This window comes from Perca fluviatilis, chromosome 5 (assembly GCF_010015445.1).
Source record: "Perca fluviatilis chromosome 5, GENO_Pfluv_1.0, whole genome shotgun sequence".
NCBI classification, from domain to species: Eukaryota; Metazoa; Chordata; class Actinopteri; order Perciformes; family Percidae; genus Perca; species Perca fluviatilis.
The window spans coordinates 22,199,952-22,218,906 of record NC_053116.1 but is presented as its reverse complement, the minus strand read 5'-3'; the positions used below and the strand labels follow the sequence as shown (position 1 = coordinate 22,218,906).

The window sequence follows — 18,955 nt, the reverse complement described above, 5'->3', positions numbered from 1 at the left end:
CTAAGCCGAACACACACCTCACACTCGCTCAAACCACTAAAGGCACATGCTCTCGCCTGTAGCCATGGTTCCCGAAAGACGAGTGGCGAAGACAAAAATGAGCAGAGTGCTGTCTGCAGTAGCCCCGGCCTCCCTTTTGTCTCGCTCCCATCCCTCCAACTGCTAATACTTCTCTCGTAGCTGCAGGGACCTTAGGGATGACAGTTGCACACATGCACGCACATGTGTGCAAGCTGATCACTGATGAAGACGTGCTCTGTTGGGAGGAATGCACTGGTGCTTTTAATGGCTGCTGATGTTTTCCCTCTGAGCAGGTTCATCCATCAACTAAAGCTGCCAGATTTGGATTCAGTACTTTGATGTAGTGCCTTTGCACATGGCCACTGAGCAAAAACTAAATGATGGTGGTGAAAGACAGCAGAGACACAATATGGTGTAATTATGGAGTAATTATCACTACTGTGCACTCAGTCTGCTGCAGCTGACCTAATCTAGCATTTTAATCAGCATGAAGGACAAAGCATCGGACCCTGCACTGGTGCAGCTGAAGGGACGCCGCTTATGGGTGATGAACTGGATGTCTCCATGTTACATGCAAGGTGTGGCCCGTAGCCAAATCTACTGTGTGTTTTTGTGTTTGTGTGTTAAGGGTAGAGCCTAGTGCTCCTCCTCATCCTCCCGTGCTCAGACAGTGTCACATTGTGCACGGCAGAGCATGCCTTCGCTTTTGTGTGCGGTTGCCCAGTGATCACAAAGATGGGCATAGAGCATGTGTAAATTTTGTGTGTGTGTCTGTGTGTGTGTTTGTCCACTTTGTTTATGTTTTGGATGTAAGTTTTGATTGGTGCACTCACTATGGGGAACATCCTCTGAGAAACAAACACTCAAAAATATAAATGGATGATTTTTTCATATAATTTATTTGTCATTTATTTATGAACTATGTACAAAATTAAACATAAATATTGTTTATTATTAATAATTAATATTTAATCTGCAATAATTTTATGTCAAAATTAAGACATATGTACATACATACTGTAACGCACTAAAAGATGGTACATGGCACCTTACGCTACTGTAGGTTATGCACAACATAACATTCCTTGCATGATATAAAAAAGATTAAAATGTACACATTTTGGTTTTCTACCTTCAAATACCTGCCATTTCTTGTAAACAAGATTGAGAAAATTTGCTCTACTGGTAAATAGACACGAGTAAACACAAGCAATGCTCGCACACAAAAATAGCGCATAAGGATTAGAATAAACCCATGATTACTCATCCAGCCCACATCTGCTCAATTTGCATGACTTGTGCCACAGACATGTTTCTGGCCCATCCCGGATGCATAAGAATGTGTCCTAAAAACAACACAGACATTTTTCAATTCCTTTTATAAAACAGCATCCAGTTTCAGAGGCACAACTTGTGCTTTCCCACTGTGGCCACAGGGAACATTAAACAATTGCTCACATTTGACTAAACTCATTGGTAGTGCTGCCAGGGAAACACAAGGTCAAGAGAGAGCTCTAGGGGAGCCTTAGGTTTAACCACAGGAGGGCGTTTAGGGTCAGGGATCACACAGAAAGGTGGTGGTGGTGTAGGAGCTGCAACATAGTGTTTAGTCCACAGTGATACTGAAGAAACATGGGGGAGATGCGCAGGTGGACACAGCTGATATAGACATTGTGAGGATAAAAGGTGTAATAGGAATGTTGTGATCATGTCCTGTTAAATCCTGTTATATCACCCCATTTTTGAGAGCAAACTGGCTGAATTGGAAATGGATGGGTTTGAATATTCTGGCCCTGCCCTGCACTGCGGCAGAGGCAGAGAATCTGGTGCCTGTGTGTCTCAGAGAGAGAGAGAGAGAGAGAGAGAGAGAGAGAGAGAACACACACTGCAGGACAAAGCACCTCATCACACCTCATCACTACTCAAAGATTAGCACATATCTGCACAGATGGATACATGCAATGTTCCCCGTAACATTCATGAGCACTGCTTTTTATTTTTTCAAGATGACCGTATGGAAGATCTGAATCTGCCTGCACACAAACAGGAAACAGAAAGTGACAGGTTACTTCTGGAGTGTGCTGTTGTGTTGTTGCAGAGAGTTATATGAGGATGCAGAACATGATGTTATTACACAACAGCACTGAGGGCTGTCCACTCAGTCCTGCTTTATTCCCCTCAGATCATCCTTTGTACACCAACGTCCAGACCCGCAGAAAAACTGTCCTGTCCGGCTTGAACATTGACTTACTGTACTAAGCTGTCAGGTATGAACCCTTTTTTTTTGGTCGCACATACCTTTGAACTAGAATAAAGTCACTATAACTACAATGAATTGGAGAATGCCTGTTGGTGCATCGTCCATCATCAATCTAGATTTTAATTGATTGAATTAAATGTCGCCAGGGAGATAATGATGACAGCACAAAATTTGTGATGTATATTGATATTCAGATTAGTTAAACGTGTGAATCAAAATGAATCCACTGTGTTTTACAGCCCATTAAATTGGCTGTGTGTGGGTAAAATGCCCTCCCTCTCCAGCTTTTGTCCCTGGCAACACAGTAATCCTCGGCCAAAGTGACCCACTATTTGTTTAGGAGACAAAGAACTTTCCTAAGGTGGCTGTGTATGGCAAAGTCTTAGCAAAATGGCAGGGTTGATCCTGAAAGCTCACTGGACTGTGCCATGATGCCACTTTTACTGAGCCCTAGAGGTATACAACCCACAGCTGAGTGGGCAATTGAACTCTCTGTGCCTGTCCAGATGTTGGCCTAATTTACTACGACTAGCAGCGTATGTGGCCCATTTACATGTCCTCACACCCAGTGTGTGGCTGCATGTGTACAATGTAAGCCTCTACCTCAGGTGCTCCAGCATCAGCCCCACTGACATCCCATGATTCATTTTTGTTTTTTTGTTGTTTTTTTAGCAAAAAACAGCAAGAACTCAGGACAGCCCCGTTTATGTGCTTAATGTTCCAGTGCACTTTAATGAGAATAGATGGAAAACACATTGAAATCTTGGGTGATATTTTTAGTTTTACAGTTCAGGTATTCAACACCAACACAACAATGTTCTATATCCTAAGAAAAAGGTTTGGCTTATCACATAATTAGGTGTCATGCCAATGCCAGTGCGCTTCTCCCACAATCATTTGAAAAGAAACCATATAAATACCCAGGTCAGTTTAATTGCAATAATGGTCCATTTTCTGATCCAGGAATATTTATACTACCATAAAATAAATCTATTTTAGTTGAAAATGTTGGCAAAAAATGATGTACATTAAAGCTGCTGTAATCAATACATGCTCAGAACCAATACCTGCTCAGAACCAAACAGCAGACACACCCTGTTGGTGACTAGCTGGTGAACAAAGTGGAGCATTTAGCAGCTGAAGAGCCAGATATTTCACTCAGGAGTTGGAGAAAAGCAAAATAGAGATAAAAGGAGAGTGGATATTGGACTTCAGTTCATCAGGTGGACATAAACACAACTCCAGATAAATGATCATGCAACTGCTGGATGTTTAAATAAGCAACTGGTTTCTATGATCTACTTAAATATGATGTTTTTTCTCTTTTTTTTCCTCTTCTGATCATCTTTGTATGTTTTCTTCTGAATTTATACATAGCATTTTCTGAAAATGACCATTTGAAAGGTCAATGCCCTTATAACATGTCTTAAATTGTCCCCTGTACATTCAACATGTTCACCTTTACAGCGCACAACTAACATGGTCACTTCAATTGCAACGCATTTAGTTACATTTACTGTTCGTCCGTGCTTTATTAACATTCAGTATTGTTCAACCACAACCACCTTGCAGACATCACTCACTGCACAGTGTCATTGGAGCTTATTAGCACTAGTTAGAGTCTGTAGCACTGGAAGAAGAGGCATTATGAGGGCACATGTGCTGGTTGGCCTGTTGGCACCTCTGCCACATTCTGTGGCACCGGGCCAGTTTTAGACACCAATGCAGCTGGCAGCGACCAGATGTGGCGTGTTTGAAGACAGATGAGAGCAGCAGCCATGTGCATCTTCAGAAAGACAGAGAAGCTATGAAGATTTCCAACAACTTGTAAGGATGAATGTGTGCCAAGTGCTTTCTATCTATCTATCTATCTATCTATCTAGCTAGCTAGCTAGCTAGCTAGCTAGCTAGCTAGCTATCTATCTATGAGAATGTGGATACTTTAAAGCTCCATTGTGTAATTTTTTTTTCTTTGTTCTTTCACAAATATGTATATTACACAAGGTAGCTTTAAGTTTACTTTTCATGTCCTTCAAAATATTATAATACATAATTTGGTTTTGTTCAAAGTATGTGATTAACTTTGTAAGTGGTGGATATTTCAAACCCTCCCATCTATCGTCCTTCTTATGCTTTTTATGCTGTTAATCATTTGCCAGTTACACATCTCACTGACTTGTTTTTCTTTTCTCAGTCTGTGATAATAACTCCCTGATAATCAGTGACTATGATCTTAGTTCAGGGTTGAAGTAATCGAAGATGACAGTAATCCCCCATCCACCGTGATTTAAATTTGCTCTATCCTTAATGAGACATGCTCTGCACGCGTGCAGTGACACAGAGCCTGTTATTAGCACTGGAAAAGAAAAGCACCTCACTTCCTACAGAGATGATTGAAGTGATACACTACTGGAGACATCTGTTCACTTTCATTTTATGTGATCAGAAAAATGACAGGAGGGTTTAAACTACATGGGCATAATTTTCAAAGCTTTTTAATCAATCACATGTGACTGTTTATTAAGTATAAATCCAAATCTGTATATTATACATACATATACATCACAAAAGCCAAAAGACAAATGCAAAATGCGGTATTTTCCAGCTTTACTCTGAATTTATAAAGCGGGTGTACTTAAATAAATGTATTTATGTATAAATGTATTTTGAGGTATATATTCAAAATATCATCACAGAGAATGGAGGCTTTTTGGTAATGAATTGTTAACGTTTTAATTTTTAAATGACATGAGAACAAAAATTCAAGGGTGCCAGACACGGCAAGCTTTATTTAACACAGCAAAAACAAAAAACTAAAAGTCAATTTTCCAAAATAGATTTTAAACAAACATGTCAATAAAAAAGGCAAAAATAGCTACCAAATAAATATTCACATCAACAACAATATTTTCATGAGATATCTTTGAAGATGTCTTACAATGATTATAAAACAAGAGACAGTATGTACAATCATACAACTTTAATAGGACATGCTTAGGAGTTTGACTGCACCATTGTACCAAACACTGACTACAACACAAAGGCTGCATATTACTGTAACTGCCATGGTCTGTGAGCCACCCATCTATCCCATCATCAGAAGACCTGGCATCAGCTCCCTAAAAAATATCAAGAAATGTTTTTTTAGTTTTTTTTAACAGGTCTGGCAATAAATGCATAACTGACGCTGTAATAATGGATGTTGGGATGTCTGCTTGTGAGCCAACCCTCTCTGTCCACACAACCAACCCAAGAGCTGGTCTCTGTTTCCTACGCTGAATTGTTGCTAGGCAATGCTTAGGAATTTGGTGTGTGAACATGAACTGGAAGCCTTTGTGCAATTCACCCCTTTAAGTTCCTCCAACGAATGGGGGCAGTCCACAGCTCCATAAAGACGCAACCATCTCAGAGAGATATTTCCAAAACAACACCGGGACTCACATCATGCGTTTGAATTCCAAAAAAGGAAAAAAGAAAATACACATCAACCAAATAAACAAATAATGGAAAAATAGCATTCTTTGGACAGGGCCAGCCTGTGTATCTTAATTACTTGCTGTCCTCACAGGATTTCCTTTTTTTCCACACACTAGCCCTTTTTACAAGATGATTGTTAAACTTTTGAAGTAGATTTCCAATTTTAAAAGCATATACTGCACAGTCAACCCACTCACACAGCAGCTTAGTTAAGTCCTACTGCCACAATACTTTCTTATTATGATTATGTAAAATTGACACCAAAGTCTAGCATCTCCAACTCGAAGAGCGTTGTTCACTCTTGATCATGAACTATCTATTTCATATCAGGACATCGTCATTGGTTATTCTATATACCAGTGGCTACTTACACGGAGGAGGAGGGCCAAACACAGATCAGCAGCCTCTTTGTACAGCAGAGATGGTTTCAGTCCATAACAAGGATGTCCATGGAGCGCTTACAGCATGACAGTAATCACAAAGCTGCATTTTTATTGCCGCACAGGTTACCTTGTATCACAAGCACTTAAATCATTATTGCTTTATGGTTAGAAGCACAGAGATCAATGCTGCACACACACATAACCATTAAGCCAAAGATTTAAGCTCCGAAAGGTTGTAATTTTTGCTTCGTAGTCATTGTAACCTACAGTAAGTGCTGCTAATTGGAGGCAGATTATAACAAGAGTGTACAACACAAAAATTAGAGTCACCTTGGAAGAGTAGAGTCAGGTTGGGGGTGCTACATTGGATTGTTGCAAATGAGAGAAATCCACAGGCATATTACAGTAGTCAAAAAATCTCAATGACTTCTGGGAAAATTATATGAAAAGGCATTTTTCAAAACTGCATACCATTTGAGAATTATTGAAAAACTGTGAAGAACGCAATGCTACAAATCTTTTCTGAAGAATATTTGAAATTGCAAATCAGATTTTTTCCATTAGTAGTCAGCCTGACTTAGGTAGGCATTATCCCTATGCTTTTAAATATGCCACATAACACTTTGACTGGCAACAATAACCAGCCACAGCTTAATAAATAACACTTGACAGCTCGGCATCGAACTGTCATGCTTTTTATATAAAAGCATCTTTTCTCATCCATTAAAATGTGTATGTCCCGTCACCAAAATAGTATTTTAAAATAGACTCCAGCTGTGACAGAAGAGACATCGGAAGCCCAAGTACACTTCTCTTTATTTTTTTGCATGTCCACATTTTTGTCAATTTGTACACACAGAGCCTCTTCAGGCTCCTCCACTGAAACCTGTGGAGCAGCGCTGTCCAGAGCTACACAACCATGCATCAACAATCCATGCAGGTTGAATTAGTCTAGACTGCTGTCTGCGCAGCAGCCTGCACTCACGGCTCTTATCCCTGCTCTCATCACCAATGAGGCAATGAGAACAGCTCTATATATGTAATAGCTCTTCACTGTGGTTTGTCCCACTACTCCTTTTACTCTCTGTGCTTTCAAAGGCCTAAATGGGGACACCAGTGATAAGCTATTTCACACCTCACACACCTTACTAAGAGGGATGTACAGGATGTTGCTAATTCCTGACGGTTTCATGCTAAAATTGTGTTTGTACTTATACCAATTGAATTGTCTCGGAGGCTTTTACATCACAAGATTAATCGTCACATGTTGCACATTTCCAATTTGGACAAAATCAACATGTGCCTAGAGATAGTAAAATCAGACAGATGTAACACCATTGTAGTTGCATACTGTTTACAGGCGAAAAAACGATTGATGATCAAACCTTGACTGATGTTTGTTTGAAAGCAAGATAAACAGTAGTGGAAAAAGATGTGTGTGCGCTAAAAGGTTCAGGAGCAAGTGGACAGCGAAGTGTCCACCTCTTCTGAGGGATGTTTGGTTTCTGGGGGGGTGAGGGAAGGATTCAGCAGGAAGCCCTGATAAAACCATCGTGCCCACCCCCCCTTCCCCGAGACCAAAGAGGCAGGGGCTGGGAGTTGCGTGTGAGGACTGTAACCCAAGAGGTCTCCACTCACATGACCGAGCAACTCTTGGCCTTCTCTTTCTTGAAGGTAGAGGAAAGCAAATCAGACTTGCTGGGCAGGTGGAGAAGTCTTTTGGAGAGGCGGCGGGTGGGGCTGGGCTTCGGGAGAGGCTGCAGCTTGTTGATGCAGGCCATCGCAGCCGTGCGGAACACACTGTGGATGCTTTTCTCTGAGGTAAACGCTGAACACTCCAGGTAGGCCTCTGCACCCAGCTGCTTGGCCATAGCAGAACCCTGCAATACATATGATGAGTGATGAAGCGTGCTGTTCAAAACGTCCTTTAATACATGTTCATTATTTCCTGTTTGCACCAGGGTCACCTATGTAGTGTGGAGTTCAGGAGGAAATGCTCTCTGCAAGCTCATAAAATGGCTGTAAAAGCAAAAAATTAAGGAGCATGCCATCAACTCTTCTAGGTGACAATAGATGACTCAATTTATTCTTGACCCCTTTGTCATAATAAAAAAGACAAAATATGAATTACTGATGATTATAGTTTAACAACTTCCATTGTAATCATAATGTTTTTCAAGCAATAAATTAGTACTATTACCATAATTACTCTTAAAAACCTTGAAAATGCTGGCTAGAAATAACAGCTTCAGTGGAAGTGAACTCATATGCAAGGTGTGATGTATATATAAATATTAAAATGTCTGCTGATTATTGTGAAATTTATTTTTTCCATACCGCAGAGCCCTGACATAAAATAAAGCAAACAAAAAAAAAGTTTAGTAACTGTACTATTGAAGTGTTGTTGTCATACATGTTTTTGCTACTGGTTTTATTCCAGTGTTGACTCCTGACAAATTCTCTATTTAATCTGATAGCTGGCAGCTACATCTCAGCGCGCAAGGGTTGGGTCGGTCTTACAGCCAATGAGCAGGATCCGTGTGCTTGGACAGAAATCCAGGATCTCAGTTTTCCACTGTGGACACAAGAAGAACAGTCAGTTCAGTGGATTCATTTTATCAAAGTGTACAGTAAAGAATAACCTGTAAATATATATTACACATTCCTAAAGTATATTTAATGAAAATAGGCTATATTTGAAGGAAATTGCAATGTGAAAATGGAGTACAAAAGAGAACTATGACTGTACAGTGAAGTACTGAAGCGCTTACCTTCTTCAGACTGCTGTCCACAGTGTCAGGACGGCTGATGTCAAAACACAGCAAAACTGCATCTGAGTCACTGTAGCACAGGGGCCTTACATTATCGTAGTATGGAGAACCTTAGAAGGCAGAAAACAGAGAATTGTTAATGTGAATAAAACACAAACAATGATAACACATGCAGGCATCTCTGATTTTAAGTAGTTCCATGTGCCATTATTGACTTCAGTTAAGCCCCTTTTGTTAATAATGACTAGAAGCAGAATGAGTACCGTGCTGAATATTGCTGATTTGTGACATTTCAGAGGAGTCTTGCACAGCCACCATTTTGAAATATTGGTCCTCATCTTCATGGTGAAATGGTGATATGCTTGTATGTTCCATACTTTGCAGATCTCAAAATTCCTCTATACATGTTTTTGTTCCTGAATGTTTGATGGAAAAGGGCCTTTTGATATATATATATATTTTAAACTTTGAGGTCTGCAAATCTGAAGGGCACTGCACATACTTTTCTGATGTCATATTAAAAGGCGTGTTTTCATATCAAAAGGTACAAGGGTCTAGGCTAAATTTGCTTTGTTAAATGTTTACAAGTCGATTATTTGAGCCAATTATTAATTTATTTTAAGTGGAGATTGTTTCAGGAATCAATTGCTCTGACAACAGGCAGTTGGTCAGAGAGAGAGAGAGCAGCAGCAGAGTGGCAGAGGCAGAACGAGAGAATACAGCTGCAGGGATTATGTGCAATCGGCATCACTTCTCCGGCTGAGCCTCACTTTGCTCTCCCTGAAATGGCTCTTTTCCTTGCTCCTATATCCTCTGCTGGCATTTCAGAGGGAGTGAAGATGACAATCGAGCACTAAATCCTCATTGATCTTCTCTTGCAGTAGATTATGCAAGTGGAACGGTTGGGCTTGGGGCAGGCACGCAGACGCTCCCCCTCATGCTCAGAATCCTAGTAAGCAACCCCCCCCACCCCCAAAAAAAATCCTCTGCTCGGCGCGCAATACCTCCAGTCCCTCTGTTACCACAGCAACAGCCTTGGAATCCACCATCTACATCAGGCATTCCTCCCACCTCTCCATAAAGACTTAACTGCCAATCAATCATTTTACACCGCAAACTGCCCACCCACCTACTGTTGGGGACATTCCTCTGCTCTGCAAGAGAATTGAGGACCACAGACATACGTATATCCGACACAGACACACAATGCAACACCACACCTCTCAACACTCACTATTTAAATTTGGCAGCAGCCAGAGGTCTGTGATCAGATGAAACAGAAGAGGAGCAGCTCAACGGGAATTAACATGTTTACTTTAGGCTCCGTGTGAATCCCAAAAGGGATTCAGTGTTCCTCTTATAGCTACAGATAACAAAAACAGTCTGTGTAATCACACATTAGATATTACACAACCTTCCTAATTGATTTACAGCGACGAAAACAATGCATTAGAAGAAAACATATGAAAAAGCACACACAACATGGATGTGTGCATACAGATCAGTTTCATGAATACTTAATGATTTTCCACATTATCAAAGGGTAAAACTGAATTTGCCAGCTGCCGGGCGCTGTGAGTGGAATAATGACAAGCTGCGATGAAATTCCTCAGGGCTCAATGTCCTCAAGAAAGTAAACATCGAAGCAAAGGAACAAAGGGACACGCTTGTATGAAAACTCTGTTTCTATGCCTTTGGGTAGAAAAATTTCTTTGTTTTACTCTTAAGTAGCAAATTAACTGAAATATTCTGATTAAAGTAAAGGATTTATTTTTCAAAGAGGACAGACATCGCCACTTTAAGAATGCAAATTGAATTATTGCCCTACACCTAGAGCTAGAGTAGAAAAGCCACGCTCATCTGTGAGACAACTTTGGGGTTGCTGACTGTGAATATTGACACATTAAAATCAGAACAATTTGCACCACTGTCTGTGAGTCTGTGCCTATGTGTGTGTGTGTGTGTGTGTGTGTGTGTGTGTGTGTGTGTGTGTGTGTGTGTGTGTGTGTGTGTGTGGTGACTCTCATAGGAGAGTCAGAGGCAGGGCACTCATATAAATCTTCTCAATCTCTCTCAAGGGGGAACCTGGGTGTGAGTCTGCATTAAATGACCACTGATCTAAACGCTTCAATCAATTTTTTTTCTCCACAGAAATTGATTTTATCTTTTATTTTGGACAAAGGATGCATGATTCAGTAGGCGTTTTTTATCCTATCTTCAAAAGAAATAATAAAATAAAATTGTAAATATTAGTATTTGAAGCTCCACAGCTTGCGGTTTGGGTTCAGTAGCAGCCTTGGCAGCACTCTCCCGACACTCCAGGACCCAGTTTCTAATCCTGGAAGAAATAGCCGTTTCTATTGTGGCAAGAAAAAGCCAGGAGGAAGAGAGGAGGGAAAGCAGGAGTGTAGCCTACTGAGGGAGATCACAAAGAGCCCTCCTATGCCATTAATCCTTCACCCCCTGCAGTCTGATATCAGAGTACCAGTCTCTGTCTCTTTCCCTCTCTTGCCTCCTTCTCTCCATTGCAACAACCCAAAGAATGGCTTGGATAGATCAATATACATGCAGAGCCTAAGCATGCTCCAAATGTTCCCTTTCTTTCTTTTTCTCAACAGCATGCCTCAACAACAGATGGAGAGTTTCTGAGGCATGAAACATGGAGAGTGAGGCTGACTAACTGGGAAATGGAAGGAAAAGAAAAGAGCATATCCAAATTCCTGCGGCTGAGCTCAACTCCATCCGTCTTGATGGTGCAGTGCCCAGAGCTAAGTGTTGAGGTGGAAATTGGGCCAGAGCAGAAGTAGGCTTCGCAGGCCGAGACGGAGGGCCTTGTGTTGGAGCGTACAGGTGGGGGAGGGGAGGATCTGCTTTTTCTGTGTGTGCATGAGTAAGACTGTGAATGTATTTTTTTTGCATGTGTGCTAAAACATCTGAGCAATATAGCCCGTCTTTATCATTAGCACACTCCTCTGCTACAGTGAGAATGCAGGGGTCAGACAGATTAATGATCCAGTGATGGGATGACTCACAGATTTGGGGATGAGAGTAGCCCTGCCCCTCCACCCACACTCAGCCGACTGGGAGCTGTGCTGCTGCAGCTGATAACTACGAACTACACAGCCAGGCCAAAAAACACACTACATTGCGTCAGATAGTTGTTCCTTGGTTTCACATGCCAGAGCCAGTCAGAGTCACTGCTGGAGACCCCTGCAGGGAGAGAGAGGATGTCTCTTTGTTCCTGAGCATCACCACATCTGAGCTGTTAACAAGCTTTACTTTGTAACTTGACACTGTCAAAGCTCATCACACTCTGGATTTTGAAGTTGACTGAAACAACAGATGGTTTAAAAAAAAAAAGTAAAGCCTTGCTGTGCACTGAATACAAAAAAAGTATTTTGCTAGTAATATTTCACAAAGTCAGAGTCTCAGAGGTGAATATTGTTAGTATAGTTCAAATGTTAATGCTAATAACAATCAATTCACCCAGCCTGTAAAATTCATCTGCATGGAATAGTAGTCTAAAATAATGCATTTTTATTATTTTTATTCAAATTAAACTGAACTGGTGCAGAAATGATGAGTCAATGAAGTGATTTGATGCATCGATTAATCATTTAAGTAATTTATAATGTATAAATACCAATAAAATAGTTGCAGCCCTAAAACAGACTAAACCCTTAAGATGACTGAAAGCTGAGAGACCATTAGAAATGACTATATATATATATATATATATATATATATATATATATATATATATATATATATATATATATAGTATAGTATACATAATACTGTATGCATCAGTCATTTGTAATTTCTATTCTAGCATTTCATTGTTAATAGACAATATTGTCTATTAACAATATTGTCTATTAACAATGCCTGTCTTTTACAATCACACAGATTGTTTCATCAGCTTAAATGGATATTGGGTTCATTACAAATCAATCTCATTAATTAATCATACAATAAATTATTGTATATACAGTATCTTCTGAAACTCAAAGGCTTTATCAGCAAGACCATTCAAGTTGAAATAAATTACCCACTAACACCATAACAAGAAGAGTTACAGCCACTGTACAGTGTTCACCTTCTCCTCTATCTCTCTCCCGCCTGCATGTCCAATCGGACTAGGCTGATTAAAAGCGGTGGATTGATTTTTGTCTGTAAATCCATGGCAGGGCTGGGAGAAGGAGCTGCCTGCCATGTGGAGCTGTTGATGAGGTCAGTCCAATCAATGAGAGGAGTCGGAATAATGAGGAGACCCTCTCAATGTGGTGGGGCTACAGCAGCACAACTCCGCGCAATTAGAGCAAATTACAGTGAGAAGAAAGAAACTGTATGGTGTGACCAACAAACAGCCGCTCTGTCTGTCGTCCATCACCAAGAGCCTGAGTTACATGAGAGTCATAACAAATGATGGCGAGGAGGGGGTGATATAAGTTCTCCTCTCAGTGGAAAATAGAGTAGAGTGAAAATCCAGTCTTTAAATCAAACCTAAAGCCTGTTGCAAATAAAAAATATTCACATCACCATGAATAACTTTCTGTGATGCCTTTTGTAGCTAATTTAATCTGTTAATGTATAACTGTCTCTAAGGCACGTGTACTGTATTACTGGGTATGTCCATTGTTCCTGGTGATGCAAATTAGCCGGAAACTAACAATTTGGATTGTGCATGGATAACGAGGAAGCGATAAAAAAAGAAAGGAGTCAACAGAGCGAAAAAAGCGTTGAAACAATGAAAGATGGGCAGGAAAAAAGTGTAAATAGGAACAGAAAAGCTGCATATACAAATGAAAAGATGAAGAAGAAAGTAAAGAAAGAGAGAGAAAGCATGTTGAATTCATTGGGTCAGTCAGAAGGGGTGGCCCAGTGGACCTATTCAGAGTCTTAATCCCCTGAATCATGCTGTTCTAGTGGGTGACCCGCAGCAGCATATGGAGGCGAATGCAGGTCACCAAAGTTTCTGAGCTGCCTCCTGTTTGTCTGCTCCAGAAAACCTTCCTGCTCAACAGGATGTCTCCCTGTGCAGTGTGCATCATCCCCCGGCACCAGGCCCACTCCTGCTGGCCAGACCAAAGGTCCACAGTCTGGGATTAAAAAGCAGGATTTGGTCTGGGAAGGGAATTACACTCACTTTTTTCCTGTTGCTGCTTTTGGATAATGTGGGGTAAAAAGAAACAGCGAGAACACAGTACTGCATCATCTTACACAAGTTGGTCTGTACAGTTGTTGTACAGACACATGTAAGAGCAAAATCACAAAACACACAAACACATGAGCAAACTTGCTCAGCCACTTTGACCTGGGGATACATCCGGCACGAGTGTGGATGGAGAGGGATGTGGGCTGGAGAGAGAAGCCATTGTGCAGTGAGCATGAAGGGAATCAAACAGGTGCTGCAGACCTGTGTTCGTATAGTATCCAGGTCAACACACTAAACAGCAGATCCTGGGGGAGATCCACACTGACACATTGACCCTCTTTTTTTACGCTTAGTGTAAATGAACATATGACGCACAAAATCAGCAATAACAACAAGCGAAGCGGAATAATCCCTGTCTCTCTGCCTAGTTTCCAGTGAAACATATTAGGCACAGACATTTACTTGTAGATCTGTTAATATTGTATCCTGCCATGTGCAAAGAAAACGCATCAGGTGACATAAGAGGAAATGTAATCAGTTGCAATTTAGAGATTTGAAAGATAAAGGAGAAGCTGCAGTTCAACAAGTGCACATTTTGGCATCAACGATGGATGAAAACAAAGAGTATGATATGCGCATTAGCCTTTATGTAATTAAACACCACTTACATGTTATCTGCTTTATACCAAGATGGACAAGATCTCGGAACAAATTCTAAGACGCAGCTCTTCGAGCTAAGATAGACACTCATTACTTTTACAGCGCATTGTCTAATATTCTGCTTCAGTGCTGCAGGAAGAATGGCAGGCCAGGAAAAGCCGGACATACAGAAAAAAAGGTGATCAGTTACCTGAAGTGTCCCACAGACTTAGCTCCACTCGCTGCTCCTCCAGTTCCAGACAGGCGGTGTAGTTTTCAAATACCGTGGGCACGTAGGTCTGGGGAGCAATTAGCAACATGGTGCCATTAGTGGGGAGGTGTCAGTCAGGCAGCTACAGGTAATGGAATATATCTGGCTAATTAGTGCAACTCCGAAACACGCACTGAGAAGTCAATTAAATAATAAGCCTTATAGCCTATAATAAGATGTTGGTTCCCCTCAATCTGAATGACTTTCGGATGAATCAATCACATGAATCAATGCAGCTGCAAGAAATAGCCAACACAGGCCAATATAACATGAAACAAATAACTAATAAATAAATGCGTAGGGAATACATTTCCATTGATCATGCGATAAAAGGCTAAAGCATTTAAAAGTATTACGGTAATTGCACACTAAATAAACCAAGAGGACGATTTTTTTATGAAATGCGCAAAAAAACTGACTGCAACATGCGTATCGCTTTTTTTCTGCCACATTCAATCATTTTAAGATAACTTAACACTCTGATTATCAACAAAAACACAAAAGTTTTATGTGCATACATGTTTAGTTCATTATTCATTAACACGAGCCACATTAGAGCATACCTCTGGATAGCAATCCTTCGCCAGGACTTGCAACATCGCCGTTTTTCCGCATTGAACGTCTCCCACAAGAACCAGTTTACATCTCACCACCAGCGGCTGTGTATTTCTCCTTTCCTTCATAATGTTAATGATGACCCAGTGTTTGTTGCAGAAAATGTAAAAATAAAATAAAACTAGAGGCAGAACAACCCAGAAATCGTCCCAGTGTGCTCGAGCGTCCCGGTGTCTGTTTCTCGGAGGATGTTCGCAGTTGATCTGATTGAATTTGCCACTGCGGCTCCTTATACAGGCGAGCAGCAGCCAATAGGAGCTCACCATTCCACAGGCTTTCTAACATCCCTGTGCTGCACTCGGTGATGTTCTCAGGCAGCAAAGACAAGTTATTTTGTCAAGGATGATAAAAAACAGCGTCATAAACAGTTATTCCTTCTTTTCTTTTAAGATTTTGTTTAGAATATTGTGCAAGCTTACATTGTAAGAGGAGTTTGATAGTTTCCCTGCTAACTAAATCCTTGTTATAATCAAGTAATTTCTGTTTTAAACTGCAAACTGTTTTAACTTAGTTAGTACACAATTAGTTAGTTGGTTTTTAGGACTTATGAAAACAGTCAGTCAGCAGCCAGTCACTGCAGACTTCTGTTTTGTCACCTTGATTGATTAGATTGACTTGACTGGCTGGATCAATAGCACAGCACTGGCTGAGGACAACGGGACTGATAGACCAATCCACAGTGGACTAATTAGTTTACTTTAATCTGAACTACAGAGAGTCAAGTCACTTTTATCTAAACAACTCTGATTCTTCTTTGACTTTTAACACTCTCCAACTGTGATCCCCTAAAAAAAAATTAAAAAAAGTGTCTTCCACAACTGGTCTGGCACTCCCTAAAAAAAATTTCCCCCGGGGGGGGGGTTCCCCGCAATGAATCTCACACTTTAACAATGATCTTGGATTTAAGTGGTTGACTTCCTCTTAAATCCTTACTGGTTTCCAGTCTCTCTGACATGTCATGACATCAAACAAATAGATACGATTTTAAGAATGTTTCAGTGAATGTTTGCTGATCAAAAGGCAGTGTGACCTGTGTCAGAGTTGTGCACAGTTTAATACCCCCATGTCGACATGCAGTGGGATGATGTGAGGCCCCCTGATAGGTGACCAGCTATTGGCTGCTCACAGGGTCGAGTCAGAGGTCTTCCCTCTCACTTGTGCTGGTCAAAGCCCTAGAGACACACACAGACACACACTGACTTTCACACCCTGAAGTTTATTATTGTATGGAAACAGCATGTCATTGTTAGAAAAGGGAGAATTAAAAGATAAGAGTCAATTAGCTGCCTTCCCCTGCGTCTGGCAGCCTACTGGCTAATTTACTTACTGTTGCCAATCAGAGCCCTTGCTGGTTTTGCCCCAGTGGGTCAAAGCAATTTGCCTTTGTTCACAAAAGCCTTTATCATTCACACACCCCCACCCCCCTCCCATGCTGGAATCTGTCTGTGTTTTACAGCCCAATATGTCTTGTTGTCATCATACAGCTCTGATTTGTGGGGATTGTGTCTGCAAGCCTAGGAGAAAATGGTTTGCATTGCTGTTAGCGTTTCATTTCCATTAACAACGATATTTGACCGAGTGCACTTTCTCTTTTTATTCATAGTATGAGAAGCACAGTGTAATTTTATACTAATCTTTCAAGTGAATGTTGTAAAATAATAATGCTTAGAATAAATGATGCATGAACTTTGTTGCAATACCAGTTTGACCAAAACAAATTGGTATCATTTCCCCCAGATTCACAGTATTTATTCTGCAGTAGGATGGATACAAATATTTCCTCTCCAAATTGGTAATTGTTGCGTTTGATGCTGGTGCTAAAGAATACAGGTGAAGTCATTAAAAAAAGTTAAATCAGGCTACTGTAAAAAATTATATATACAGAGGCGGGAAACATAACTTTTATATAGGTGTGTAACATGACCTGTTAATATTATAAATAGCATGCTTATAAATGAAGCATAATTGCAGTCACTTTCAGAACCCTTTTTGTAAATATATGGAGTGAGCTTATAACTTTTTAAAGTTTCCATATGCTACTTCTTTGTTGTTTCAAACTGGGCTAGCACTTGGTTGGAAACTGATTCACGTTAATTCAGCAAATAAAACATGATTCCACAGAAGTGTTGTATTCAGTTATCTTTTAGTAAGGCCTTAATCCTTTTCCCGTGTGGGGGCCATAGTTAAATGGCTTTCCACCTTTGTATTATGCCTGGAGTATAATGTACAAGAAAGAATAACTGTGACAGAAATAATATTTTATAATATTCCAAAACTTTAGAGTGAAAGCTTCACACATAATTACATTATGTGGAGGAATGAGGGCTGAAATATGCTGAGATTTCAGATTGTGCAGCCTACCCTAATGTATTATGAACACTAAGGCTTCATATGTACGGAACTCAGATTTTTGTGCCATGCCACTGATTTGTAGTGAATAAAACTTCAATACAGGAAGAAAGTTTAAGGCGATGAACTCTCTTCAACATTTCTAAAAGAACTGCAATGTGAACATGAATTGATGAAGCATTGACGCCAAACACCTCGAGATATTTGATGATAGTGTTGGTAATTATCATCAACAACGTCAGAGTGACAGCCGTCTATACACAGCAAACAGACAAAAGCTGAGTCACTATTTTTCTCACAAGATTCTAAGACGGTTAGAACGTGAACTCATCAGCAGATGGTGTTGTAACCCAGGATTTCTAGCATGACTTTCACACGTGATATTCTAGACATATAGCAGCAATTTAGAACAACTCATGTTAGATCAACCAAGGAGGGAAGGGATATTATAGCTTACCAATCAATAAAATGTAGTACAGGACAGATGGTTAATGATGATCATACCCAGATAGAGTAAGAACATAGATATCTGTAGGAAATAGAGCACACACTGAATCTGAATGATTGGCACATGGAGGCCGTTATGAGTAACTTGAACAAATTGATGTACAGTGACTCATAAAAAAACAAACATGTGTGGACTAAAGAGACTTGGGACATGTCACAGGTACCCTGTTCTCCTATGCGTTGCTTTATCTCTGATCTCTTCGAATGATATACATTTGCTAGTTATGCAGAGCCAACACAACATCCCAGCTTAGGTTTGTCGTGGCCAAAAGTAGGTGAACACTCCAAACATTAAGCCCATGTTAATGTTAAACATCTCATTCCAAACACATGGGCATTACAGACTTCATTCTTCTAAGGTCTTCCAAATGATTTTGGAAACTGACTGCAGGGATTTGCTCCATTCAGCCACAAGAGCCCGAATGAGGTCTGGCACTGTTGCTGAGCGATAATGCCTGGCTCACAGTCAGCGTTCCAGTTCATCCCAAAGGTGTTGGATGGGGG

The 18,955-nt window shown here is 40.5% G+C and overlaps 1 protein-coding gene across 1 annotated transcript; it reads right to left on the bottom strand.

Moving 5' to 3' along the window:
* Positions 1–5,042: 5,042 nt before the first annotated feature.
* rnd1b (Rho family GTPase 1b) lies at positions 5,043–15,816 on the bottom strand. Its single transcript, XM_039801754.1, is given in 5 exon segments — positions 5,043–8,066; positions 8,627–8,716; positions 8,913–9,022; positions 14,921–15,008; positions 15,544–15,816. Coding segments are annotated over 5 exon segments (699 nt in total). The 5' UTR covers positions 15,664–15,816; the 3' UTR covers positions 5,043–7,775.
* Positions 15,817–18,955: the final 3,139 nt, after the last annotated feature.